We start from the raw sequence: 13,037 nt of genomic DNA, 5'->3' as shown, positions 1-13,037 counted from the left end.
GCCCCTTCTTTCCCAGTAATCCTTCTTTCCCAGTGATATCTAATATGTCAGGTTTCGATAAACATATGGGTCTAATTAAAGGGTCTCTACTCTATTTCAATGGTCAGTTTGTTAATGCCAGAACGAACATTACACTTTCTCGATGCCTGTAGCTTTCTAATAAATGCTGACATGTAGAAAGAAAAGCCCCAGTCTACTAAATTTGTCTTCTTTAGGGGTGTCTTGCCTATTCTTGGGTCATAATTCTTCCACAGACATTGTAGAATCAACTTGCCACACTCATTGAAAAAGTATGTAGGATTTTTATTAGAATTTATTGAATATACAGATTAATGTAGGGAGAACTGACATTTTTATATCAAGTCTCCTCTATGTGCATGGATATGTATTTCTATTTAGGACTTATTTAATATCTTTCAATAACATTTTATCATTTTCTCCATTCAGACTTTATACATCTTTTGTTAGACTTATTCCTAAACACATTACAATTATTATAAATGATACTTCATTGCAGATTACATTTTTTGTTTGCTTTCAGTGGGCAGAAATGCAGCTAATTTTTGCATACTGGCCTTATATCCAAATAATCTTGCTAACTCTTCCACTAGCGACAGTAATATCTCTGCAGATGTTTGTGGATGTTTCAGGTAGACAATTATGTCATCTGCCAAAAAATAGTTTTTACACTGCCTCAGACTTGGTATAGTTCGTGCCTCTTAGTGGCACAAGTGGATACTTCAAAGTGAATACTTCAAAGTGGATACTACAAAATTAATAGCTTTTCACTTTTAAAGCATTGTCAAGCAGCAAAGTAATATACTCTGATTTGTGATTTTTAAAAATGAACTAACCTGCGTGGTCTAGAGCATCCAAGAAGCCACGGAACCAGCCTTCCTCCTGGAGCTCCAACAGGATCTTGAGAAAAAGTGTGGCAGCCTCCATTGGGCCCTTGTTGTTTTTCTCAGCCTGAATGTACTGCACCTCTTCTACAAACAGAAGCAAAAATGACACATCAAACTGCAGAACCATTCATCATTAGAAGAATAACCAGAAGAGGATCACCAGACCTTTCCAAATAGGGACAGGAATTGTAACAAATCACAGCATTGGAAGAATCTTTAGAAAAGCAGCAAAACCTCTGCCCAGGCTCAACACACTCATTCTTCACCAATCTACTTTTCCCATCCTCTCTGAAAACTTCTAGTTTGGTATGGAGGGCTGAGCACACACTCTAGAAAAGGGGTTTCTTGAAGATGTGTAAAAAAGTCTCCCTGCAACAAAAGAGAAATCATGGTGGCCTCAGACTAACCTCCTGCCTCAGCCTCCCAAAGTACTGGGGTTATAGGTGTAAGCCACTGCACCCAGCCTCTACCAAAAAAAATTTTTTTAATTAGTTGGGTGTGGTGGCTCACATCTGTAGTCTCAGCTACTTAGGAGGCTGAGGTGGGAGGATCACTGAACCAAGGAGTTCAAGGTTCCAGTAAGCTATGATGGCAACACTGCACTCCAGTGTGGGCAACAGAGTGAAAATTTGTCTTGAAATAGGACAAGGAAGGAAGGAAGAGATACTTTCATGGTCTTTTTGGGAGAAAACTATCAACTTGATGGTGCTTCATTCTAACTTTGTACACTAATTTCATGCCTGGGAAGTAGTGACAAAAACACTATCTTGGTATGACCTAATATTTCATAATTTTTTTTTCATTGCTGATGGAATGCAAATTCCAAGAAAGTAAGCTAGTTGTCAGGCTGGTGAACCACCATATTCTCATAGAAGAGGATATGGCACATAATAGGCACTAAACAAAGGTATGCTGAATGAAGGAAGGAAGAGAAGAAGGAATACCTTATACTCTTGCTCTACTTAAAGGAATCTCTGCCAAGGTCTCTGTCTTGACAACAATACAATCAACCCTTTCAGCCAGATATGACAGCTCACACTTGTAATCCCAGCACTTTGGGAGGCTGAGGTGGGTGAATCACCTGAGGTCAGGAGTTCAAGACCAGCCTGACCAAAGTGCTGAAGCCCCATCTCTACTAAAAGTACAAAATTAGTTGGGCATGGTAGCCATGCCAGTAATCCTAGCTACTTGGGAGGCAGAGGCAGGAGAATTGCTTGAACCCAGGAGGCGGAGGTTGCGGTGAGCCGAGATTGGGCCATTGCACTCCAGCCTAGGCAACAAGAGCAAAACTGTCTCAAAAAAAAAAAAAAAATCAACCCTTTCAAATAACAAAATTCGACGACTTTTTTGAGTGTGAATCCATTACTACTATCTAATTTTAGTACATTTTCGTTAATGTAAAAAGAAAACCTACATCCATTAGCAGTCATTCCCCACTCTCCCTCTCCTTAGCATCAGGCAAACGCTAATCAAATTGAGTGTCCATGGATTTGCCTATTCTAGACATTTCATATTAATGGAATCATATTATACGTAGTATTTGTGTCTAGCCTCTCTAACTTTGCATAATGTTTTTAAGGTTTAACCATGTAGCATGTTATTATTCATTTCTTTTTATTGCCAAGTAATAACCCATTGTATGGACACACCACATTTTGTTTATCCACTCAACAGTTAGTATATATTTGTGTCCACATTTTGGCTATTACAAATAGACATGCTTTGAACATTCATGAACAATTTTATGTGAAGATGTATATATTCATTTCTCTTGAGTATATGCATAGATGTGAGATTTCTAGTTCATATGGTAACTCCATTTTTAACATTGTAGGAAATTGTCAAACCATTTTCCAAAGGAGCTGCACCATCTTACATTCCCACCAGTAATCTAAGAGGATTCCAATTTCCACACATCCTGGCCAATACTTATCTTTTTCATTTTAGCCTTCTGTATTAGTTTCCCATGGCTGCAATAACACATTAGCACAAACCAGGTGATTTAAAGAACAGAAGTTTATTCTCTCTGTTCTCAGAGGCCAGAACTGTGAATCGCGGTGACAGCAGTCATGCTTCCTCTGAAGGCTCTAGGGGAGAATGTGTTCCTTGCCCTTCCAGTTTCTGGTGGCTGCTGGCATTCCTTGGCTTGTGACCACACTCCCGCCAACTCTGCCTTCTGTTTCTCTGGCTTGTGGCCACATCACTCCGACCTCTGCCTATGTTTTCACGTGGCATTCTCTTTGTCTCTCCCTGTCTTCACATGGCTGTTTTCTTAAAGGAACACCAGTCATACTGATCTGAAGGCCTGCCCTACTCTAGTATGACCTCATTTTAACTAATTTCCTCTGTAAAGATATAATCTCCAAAGAAATCACATTCTGAAGTACTGGGGATTAGGACTTTAACGTATCTTTTGGGTGGGGGAACACAATTCAACCCATGGCAGCAACCTATCTGATCACCTATCCTAGCTTCCCTGGACCCACAATCCTACTGTATTCCAGAGTCAGTTCATCTGTTCCTAAGCCCAGTCCTTACAGCTGTCCTTTTGTTCCCAGGCCTCCCTGCTGCTTGAGCTTCACTTTGGCATGTTACCAGCCATTACAGATACTCCATGTGGAGATGCAAATTTATTTCAGCCACAGCTACCACCTTCCCACATAAACTGCCTTGCAGTATCCTGGGCAGTTCAGATTTACTTTGCATGTGGTCAGGCCCATCCTTCCGCTACCTGGCCTGAACATCCATAGTAGTGACAGTTTCCTCGAAAGCACCAACAGGCACAGAAAACCTCATCTTTGGCAGTATTTCCCACTGTCTTTGCTGTCCTGGGGTCCACTGTGATGCCAACCTCAGCTTCTCAAGGTAGAACTGCTTGATCCCTTCTCTACTTTCTCAGTCTCTTTAGAGGTCTCTGACTAAAGCATTTACACTGTGTAGTATGTAGTAACTGTGGGCCTGTCTTCTACCTGAGACTGTGACTTAGAACATTTGTCTTGTAATCATCGGCACAGTACCTGGCTCATGCATGTGTCCAAAAAGTGCTACTAAAGGAATGGATACTCGGAATACTGTGCACCTGGTGCCTCTCCAGAATCATGGTTGGCCTCTGACTCCAAAGGGATATTATAAAAGATCTGAGGCCGAGCGCAGTGGCTCACCTCTACTCCCAGCAATTTGGGAGGCTGCGGCAGGTGGATCTCTTGAGATCAGGAGTTCGAGACCAGCCTGGCCAACATGGTGAAACCCCGTCTCTACTAAAAATACAAAAATTAGCTCACCATGGTGGCAGGCACCTGTAATCCCAGCTATTCAGAAGGCTGAGGCAGGAGAATCACTTGAACCAAGGAGGCAGAGGTTGCTGTGAGCCAAGATTGCACCACTGCACTCCAGCCTGGACAAAAGAGCAAGACTCCATCAAAAAAAAAAAAAAAAATCTGAAGCCCACACCAAGGTCTGCCTTGAAACATCCTAGACAACCTGTGAGTAAGAAAAGCCCTGAAGCTTCCAGGGAACCACACAAGTTCTCCAGGAGAAACACAGCTTCAATGCTCCTTTTCCAAGATGTAACTAGTGTCAGTAATCACAATGTTTGATTGCAGACAGCATTATAGTAAATGAGATGCTGGGTATGGGCATGGGGAGAGTGTGGGTAAGCTCCTTTTGCTTTCCACTGATGGCAAAAAAAATATGAGTCAAAAGTTGTATAATCCAGCCATAATATTCATTAGTATTTCTGGTCTCTGACTGATAAAATATACTTGTCATGGCCAGGCACAGTGGTTCATGCCTGTAATACCAGCACTTTGGGAGGCCGAGGTGGATAGATCATTTGAGGCCAGGTGTTCGAGACCAACCTGGCCAACATGGTGAAACCCTTTCTCTACTAAAAATACAAAAGTTAGCCAGGCGTGGTAGCTGGCGCCTGTAATCCCAGCTACTCAGTAGGCTGAGGCAGGAGAATCACTTGAATCCAGGAGGTAGAGGCTGCCGTGAGCTGAGAGCTGAGATCCCACCACTACACTCCATCCTGGCAACAGAACGAGACTGTCTCAAAAACATATGTAGGTATGTGTATATGAATGTATGTATGTGTGTGTAATGCATATATATGTGTCACACACATATATATATGCCACAATTAAAGTTAACCAATAGAATCTAGAGCTTCCAAAGCAGCCTAGAAAAAAAATAAGGAATAGAGAAAAACTATCAATCTAACAGAAAAAGGAGTTGAACCCAAAAAGCATGTGGATAGAGATGCATGTTCTAAAGTAAAATGGCATAAACAAGAAAAATGTAAGTCAACTTCATAACAATAGTTGCCTCTGCAGAGGAAACCAAAAGATGACCTCAAAGGTATCTTTAACATTAAAAATTAAGATGTTCTTCAGCATACTTTTTTTTTTTTTAACTTACTTTCTGGTATTTTTATTGTTATTGCACTCTATAAATTAGCATGGGGAGATCTGACATTTTTACAAACCTATAGTCCCCATGCAGAAACTTAGGCTGTCTCCTCCTCACTCAAATTAGAGCCAGACTTCTCTTCAGGGACTTCATAGTTTTCTTTATATCACTTCAGCATTTTGTTGTTAAATGCTATCTTCTATTTTCTGTTACCACAATAAATTAGATTTTATATTTATGTTTTTCAAATAAAATTTGTTTTTCTGCTTATAAAAATGATTACGAAATGTAAACATTTCAAGCACCATTTGAAAAGTATAAAGAAGTAAAAGTCCACCCAAATCGCATCACACAGAATAAATCATATGTAATATCCTCTGGAAACCATCCTTCTAGGAACTCATTATATGTATAAATATATAGTTTTAAATAAATAAGATCCAACAATCTGCTCTTTTCCATTCAAGGGATTAGAGATGTTGTTTCCTATCAATAAATATGTATCTACATTAACTTTTGGTGGCTACATTGTTTTATGTCTCATAAATGTACTATAATTTAATGTATTCCTTATTAATAGGTAACTAAAATATGTTTAGTGTAGACACATCTATGTCTGTACCTGCTTTACCAACTTCTCCCTGGAATAAGTTCTCAGAAGTATAATTCCTCAGTTTAATGGTATATGGTTTTAAATGTTGAGGACAGACACAGGAGCTCATGCCTGTAATCCCAGCACTTTGGGAGGCCAAGGCAGGCGGATCACTTGAGGTCTGGCATTAAAGACCAGCCTGACCAACATTGTGAAATCCCATCTCTACTAAAAATATGAAACTTAGCTAGGCATGGTAGCTTGCACCTCTAATCCCAGCTACTCAGGAGGCTGAGGCAAAAGAATCGCTTGAATCTGGGAGGTGGCAACTGCAGTGAGCTGAAATTACGCCACTGCACTCCAGCCGGGGTGACAGAGTAAAACTCTGTCTCAACCATCAATCAATCCATAAATGAATAAATGAATGTTAATACATTTTGCCCAAATATCTTCCAAACTGTACTGACTTACCCTCCATCCATAATATATGAATGCTATTTCCCTCCATAGCGCTAAATTTGCTCAATCTTCATAACCTTTGCAAAACTGAGAGATAAAAACAGACCAAACAAACAAACTTCACTGTTTTTAATGATTTCTTGTGGGACATTTTCCACTTTTGGCCAGTGTCTTTTGTTTTGGGTTTTTCTTAAAACATTTCCTGTTCATGTCTCATAGCTCGTTTTGAGAGGTCATTCACATTTTTTCTAAATTGGATTTGTAAGAATATTTTATGCATTTAGGGAAATGTTATATAATCTAGCTTGTTTCTCCAGTATATGAAAATACTATTTTTTCCAGCATAGTCTCACTTGTTTTCCAGTAGATGAAAATGCCTGGCCTCCGATTTTACTTTACATATCTATTCCAACAACACTGAACTCTGTTAGTTCTGGTAATTTGGGGGAATATTGTTTTTGTTATTTATTTTAGGCAATTTGCTTTCTTCGGAGTTATGCTGTTATTTTTGCAATTACTTGAGTCAAATTAATTATTAGTTTTCATTCTTTTGAAATACCAATAAATCTATTTAGGCTATAAATTCTGATTAAAAGCTTATTACATCTTAAAATATATAATATGTGGGCTGATTGCTATGCTTACTTTTGAAAGTAGCTATACTTGTTTAGATTTTCTCATTTTGCTAGGGAGTTACGCAAAAGAATGCTATTTTGAAATTATATGGTAATTTTTTTAAACCTATGATTAATTTCTGGTATGCAGAATAATAGTTAACATGAATTTAATGTCATGCAGTTTAATTTTCAAAACACCCAAACACAGTTGTTATTCTGATTTTACAAATGAGGAAATTGAGGCATAGAGGAGTTAAGACATTTGGACAGAGTCACAGAAGCCTACAAATTGAAAAATAAAACTCATAAAAGTTATGCTTTGGGATTTTATTAAAGATTTATCTGTAACTCATATATGATCACTTTGGCAAAGGTTTTTAAGAATTGGGGGAAAAGGATATATTCTCTATACGATACAAAAAATATAGACATTAAATCAACCATATTACATTAAACAGATCATTTATATATTTATTATCATTTAACTGACTTAGCAGTACTAATAAAGATGTCTTACAATTCCCATTTTTCTTATATTTATTAAACAAAAATTTATGTGTACCAAATCTTCACTGTGATATCTTAACACTGAGGAAGAAGACCATTAATCCTCTTAAGCTTCTAAGAGCCCTTCCTCCTAGACTTCTACATTGCATTTCAGTAGGAGAAGTAAAGGCTGACAGACAGGGGCTCAATCACCCTCCTATAGATTGCAGTAATGGCATGGAGCAATCTTTCCAGAAGGCATTGTTTTTACTTAAACACGACCACACCCCCACCTAAGTCACATACCCCACACCTACTTCATGGATCAAGACACTTTCACATGTAATTTCTAGAGTTGTAAGCCTTTAAAAGGGCAGGGATTTTCTTTGTTAGGGGAGCTCGGCTGTTAGGCATCTATGCTGCTGCAGCTCCTGGCCAAATAAATCACCACTTCCTTCCCAGTTTTGTGTTCAAGAGGTTTGTTTCTTGGCCTTTTCTGCTTCATTACCTTTATCTTTTTATCTTAATACTTTCTGCTAGTGAAATTTAAGTATAATTCTTGCTTTCTTTTTGTTTGCATTTAATATACCTTTGTCCCTTCTTTATCTCTTTTTTATTTATTATTTCTGAGACAGGGTCTTGCTCCATTACCCAGGCTGAAGTACAGTGGCATGATCATAGCTCACCACCCACAGGCTCAATTTTCCGGGCTCAAGCAATCCTCCCACCTCAGCCTCCCAAAGTGCTAGAATTACAGGCATGAGCCACCAAGCCTGGCCCCGGTTTTTTTTTTTTTTTTTTTTTATGTTATTATACTTTACATGGGTCTTTGGCAAATGACAAAACCCTGCTTTCTGACTCATTTAAACTTACTTAAAAGACATTTGACCTAATTACATGGCCATAACTGATAGAACTAGCTTTCCTTGTGTTACCTTGTTTTATATTTCCCTTTCCTGTATTTTCTGGTTAGCTTAAGTTACTAGTTTCTTTTCTCTTCTCTAGAATAAGGAAACATATATAACCTCCTTTACATTGTTGTATCATTATCTGTAACCATTCATATAGCTTTTAAAACTACAGAAGCAAGTGGAAAACAGTATCTTTCAAGTCTCCCCCTTTAGAGGCAAGGGATTTAACTCTTATTTATCATATTTTCCCTAGCTCCTTACAGACTCAATCTAACATTTTTATCCAAATTTTATTTATTTATTTTTTACCATATGTAAATCCTCTCTTTAAAAATGCTTGACAATTACACTTACTTTTGTGGACAAATTTATAAAATTATTTAAAATCAACTCTACATGCCTAGTTTCAACATTCATGACTAATTCTTGCATTATAAGAACTCCTTTTTTTAAGCTATTAATTTTTTTCAATTCTTATTGTTAGGAATCACATTTCCAATAATTTCCATAATATATATGAGACCCCACACATACAGTAATATTTTCTTTTCTTGCTTTCATAAAGACCTGTCTGAATATAAAATTGGGGTGACTTTGTTTTACCTTCAAAATTCTGCACACAATTTTACTCTCTAGTTACATTAGAGTTGCAGAGAAGTCAGAGATCAACTTGATGTTGATTCCATTAGAGGAAACCTGAGTGATCATATTTGTTTTTCTTGAATGCTTACATGATTATTTCTTCATCTCAGAAATATGAAAATCCTACTAGCGTATTCCCGTCTTATTAAACTCATACACAAAGTGCTGTTTCTTTCTCAGACAAGTAAAATTTCCTATTTTTTTTCCATTTATTTTTGCTTCTGTTTTGTCTTCTCACTCCTTTCTTGGAACCCACATTGTAACCAAATTATATAGTCTGGGTTTGTGTGAAGATGCTATTAAACACTACCTCCACTGGAATTTTTAATTTGATGATCATATTTTCAAAAGAACTGCCTACGTTTATCTATTTATTCCTCAGTCTACTCTTGCGGTTAGTTTCCCAACCATCTTATAGCTTCACCTTCATCCCTACTCCACAGAAATTAGTCCTGTGGGTGGCCCCAAAAGTCAATAATGCCAAAGTCAAGAGAAAGTTATTTTTAGTTTTGACACAGCTTGGGTTCTCAGCATCATTCAGCCATCTTATCCACCGCATCTTTCTCCCTTTGTTTCTGTGATGCCTCCTTGCCCACATATGTGGCACTCTTTCCCAGTCTCTTTTTCTCCTCTCTTAAATGAGGGCTTGCACAGGATTCCATCCCAGGCTCTTTCTATTCAACCTCCAAACACCAATCCTGAAACTGATTAATGTCCCATAGACAGTTCTTCTGGATAAATAGAAATTGACCCTTCGGGTCTTCAAGCTTGAATCTTACATTTGTTTTATCTAAGATCTTTTCTCAGCAAAAAGACCACCATATATCTTAAAAAGTATCAAAGAACTAGATAACCAGATTATCACCTCTAGACAATGAAAGGTCAGGCCCCTCATTCATCACAATTGCTTCCTTACCACTCCTGAGTTCCTGTTTTCCTACACAGTTACATTTCTTCCCTGCTATATAAACCCCTAATTTTAGTGCGTCAGGGAGATGGATTTGAGACTAATCTCCCATCTCCTCGGCTGGAGCTCCCAATTAAAGCCTTCTTCCCTGGCAATACTCACTGTCTCCCTGTTTGGCTTTCTGTGTGGCCAGCAGCAGAACCTGGGCCACACAGAACCCCTGGTGCTCCAGTAACAGATTTTTGGTGTTTCTGTAACAGATTTTGGTTCCCTAACTGAAATGTGTTATTCAAGGCTGGGTTGCTGTGGTCCAGGAGTCTCAGAAGCGTTCCTAAGCAGCTGCCCACCCAGTTTTGGCTGGAAGTAAGTGTTGGTCTCTCTGGCCCCACCTCTGCCACCCCAACTGAGTTCCTGATTGTTAGGAAGAACAGCCTTTGAAATGTAACATTGGCATCTGGATAGGCAAGTGTCCTTTTCTGGCCCAGAGAGCAGGATCTGTTCCTCTCAGTTTGGGAAATTTTAAAAGGAGCTTCCATTTGCAGATTAAACAAGTCTAACTGACCAAGAAAGGGAAACACCCTGGCTCTTTCAGTATGATACTCTAGGGAGCATGCTTGTAATTGCTGTGTTTGTGTCTGGCCAAGTTCGTGTCTTTTTTGAGTACCAAACAGTGGGATCAGCTCCTCTCAATTTGGAAAATCCCTAAGAAATTTGTTTGTAGGTTAATAAAGCCCAATTGAGAGAGAAAAGCACCTTGACTTAACAAACCTTAACAGTCTGGACACTGTTAGGGCTTGTCTGTTGCAATAGCAGTTGAATTTTGTTTTGGGGTGTGTGTGTGTGTGGTGTGAATTTAGTCATAGGAAATCAGAATTCAGTAAACAAATACACTTTTGTACTACTGTTTGCCCCAATATTATTTGTAATCTGGAGTTGGCTGTTGAATGGGAAAGCCAAGTGGAGAACCGGGTATTCTGCTTTTATGCTGCTGTCCTAAGCAGGGTGGGGCCTGGTGAGTAGTTTCTATGATGTTCTTCTGTAGTGCTGTTTGCCCCAGGGTTCTTTGGAATCTAGCTTCTAAAAATCAAACTGACATGGAAACTACTTTACCCAAAATTGTGGTTCACAGCCTTCACTGAATTATCAACTTGGACAAAGTTTAGCCATGTGGACTTGGTTGTAGATTGGTGAGCTTGCATTGCTATCTCATGGCTAGAGTTCCAAGGTAAAGGCTATTGGATCTTTGTGTGTGTATACATGTTTAGGTGCGTTTATCTAGATGTACATTTACTATGTTATATACTATATCTACTAAATTGGCTTATAAATAAAAGACTGCTCATAAATTAAATCCAGAGTGTTTTTCAAGTTCACATGACTTAAGTAAATCTTTAACAAGCTGTCTTTAAAATTATTGGTAAAATAAGGCTGGGCACGGTGGCTCATGCCTGTAATCCCAGCACTATGGGAGGCTGAGGCAGGTGGATCATAAGGTCAGGAAATTGAGACCATCCTGGGCAACATGGAGAAACTCCATCTCTGCTAAAATTACAAAAAATTAGCCAGGCATGGTGGCATGGGCCTGTAGTCCCAGCTACTTGGGAGGCTGAGGCAGAAGACTCGCTTGAATCTGGGAGGTGGAGGTTGCAGTGAGAAGAGATTGTACCACTGCACTCCAGCATGGGCAACAGAGTGAGATTCCATCTCAAAAAAAAAAACAAAAAAAAACTATTGGTAAAATAAAAATAGAAATGTCTTTAGAATTGTCAGCATACATTTTTGTCTGGGTTTTATATTTGTCTCAGCTAGATATTTTGAGGTATCAGAGTTTGGCAAAAGGTTATAAAACTATAAGCCCAGTGAATATTTGTGTGAATTCTTTATAAGACTAATTTGATGGTGTTAATGAAAACAGCTCTAACTTCTGAGTTACTGGCAAAAATGTCCATGTAGTTAATTTTAAGGTTATTTAGGTGAACACCTGACATTCACAGGTAATAAATGGTTAACAAGGAAATGATGCAGAAATAATCTGGATAAACTGCTTAAAATAAATAAAATGGTCAAGTGCTGTAGGTGAACTTTTGGCATAATCAGACATATAATCATTGGATGTTTGAGTCATTTCCAATTAAGAAATGGTTATGAGGCGGGGAACATGTTTGTAAAAATTGTGGAATGGTTCTCATCTATTAAATACTGATATCTGCTACGCAGCTCAAGATTTCTTGCTTCCTAGGTTTTCACTAAAATTTAAGGTTGTTACTAAGGATAAAAGTTCTAGTTAATATGTAATTCTGTATATAAAATGTGCAAAAGACAATGTGTGTTTTTACTCAGAAAAAAAAAAATGTTATCTAATTCAGAAGTTATCTAAAGTTTATTAATAATTCAAATTATGGACTTGAAAGGTTATTTATGAAACAAGACAGAAAAGAACAAGTAGAAGAGGAAGATGTGGAGAAAGTTACGAACATGAAGATATATTTTTGGTAAAGAAAGTTATAAAGAAAATAATTTTGTATGACAAAGCATCTTATATGGTAAATTTTTGTCCTCAGGTAAAATGACTGTTAAAAAACAAAGAAGAAGAAAATCCAGGACAAATAAGAAAGTCCAAGTATATCATAGATGGTGTAAGTCATATGTGGTTTATTACCTATCTCTGTGTGTCTATCTTTATGTACATACAGAGAAAATACAAAGCTTAAAAGGTTTAAATAATATCCCTTTAAAACCCAGCCGGGCGCGGTGGCTCAAGCCTGTAATCCCAGCACTTTGGGAGGCCGAGGCGGGTGGATCACGAGGTCAAGAGATCGAGACCATCCTGGTCAACAAGGTGAAACCCCGTCTCTACTAAAAATACAAAAATTGGCCGGGCGCGGTGGCTCAAGCCTGTAATCCCAGCACTTTGGGAGGCAGAGGCGGGTGGATCACGAGGTCAAGAGATCGAGACCATCCTGGTCAACATGGTGAAACCCTGTCTCTACTAAAAATACAAAAAATTAGCTGGGCATGGTGGCGTGTGCCTGTAATCCCAGCTACTCAGGAGGCTGAGGCAGGAGAATTGCCTGAACCCAGGAGGCGGAGGTTGCGGTGAGCCGAGAT

At 38.5% G+C, this 13,037-nt stretch overlaps 1 protein-coding gene across 1 annotated transcript in view; it reads right to left on the bottom strand.

Annotated features, from left to right (window-relative positions):
- DDX58 (DExD/H-box helicase 58) overlaps nt 1-13,037 on the bottom strand; it is a 65,504-nt gene that overhangs the window by 49,999 nt on the left and 2,468 nt on the right. The window contains exon 2 of the mRNA XM_032299992.1: nt 855-989. Within this exon, the coding sequence (XP_032155883.1) occupies nt 855-989 (135 nt within the window). The remainder of the gene's footprint in view (nt 1-854; nt 990-13,037) is intronic.

The sequence above is a fragment of the Sapajus apella genome, unplaced genomic scaffold (assembly GCF_009761245.1).
Source record: "Sapajus apella isolate SASKATOON/1434 unplaced genomic scaffold, GSC_monkey_1.0 scaffold42, whole genome shotgun sequence".
In the NCBI taxonomy this organism is placed as follows: Eukaryota; Metazoa; Chordata; class Mammalia; order Primates; family Cebidae; genus Sapajus; species Sapajus apella.
This window is presented reverse-complemented; position numbering and strand designations above follow the sequence as displayed.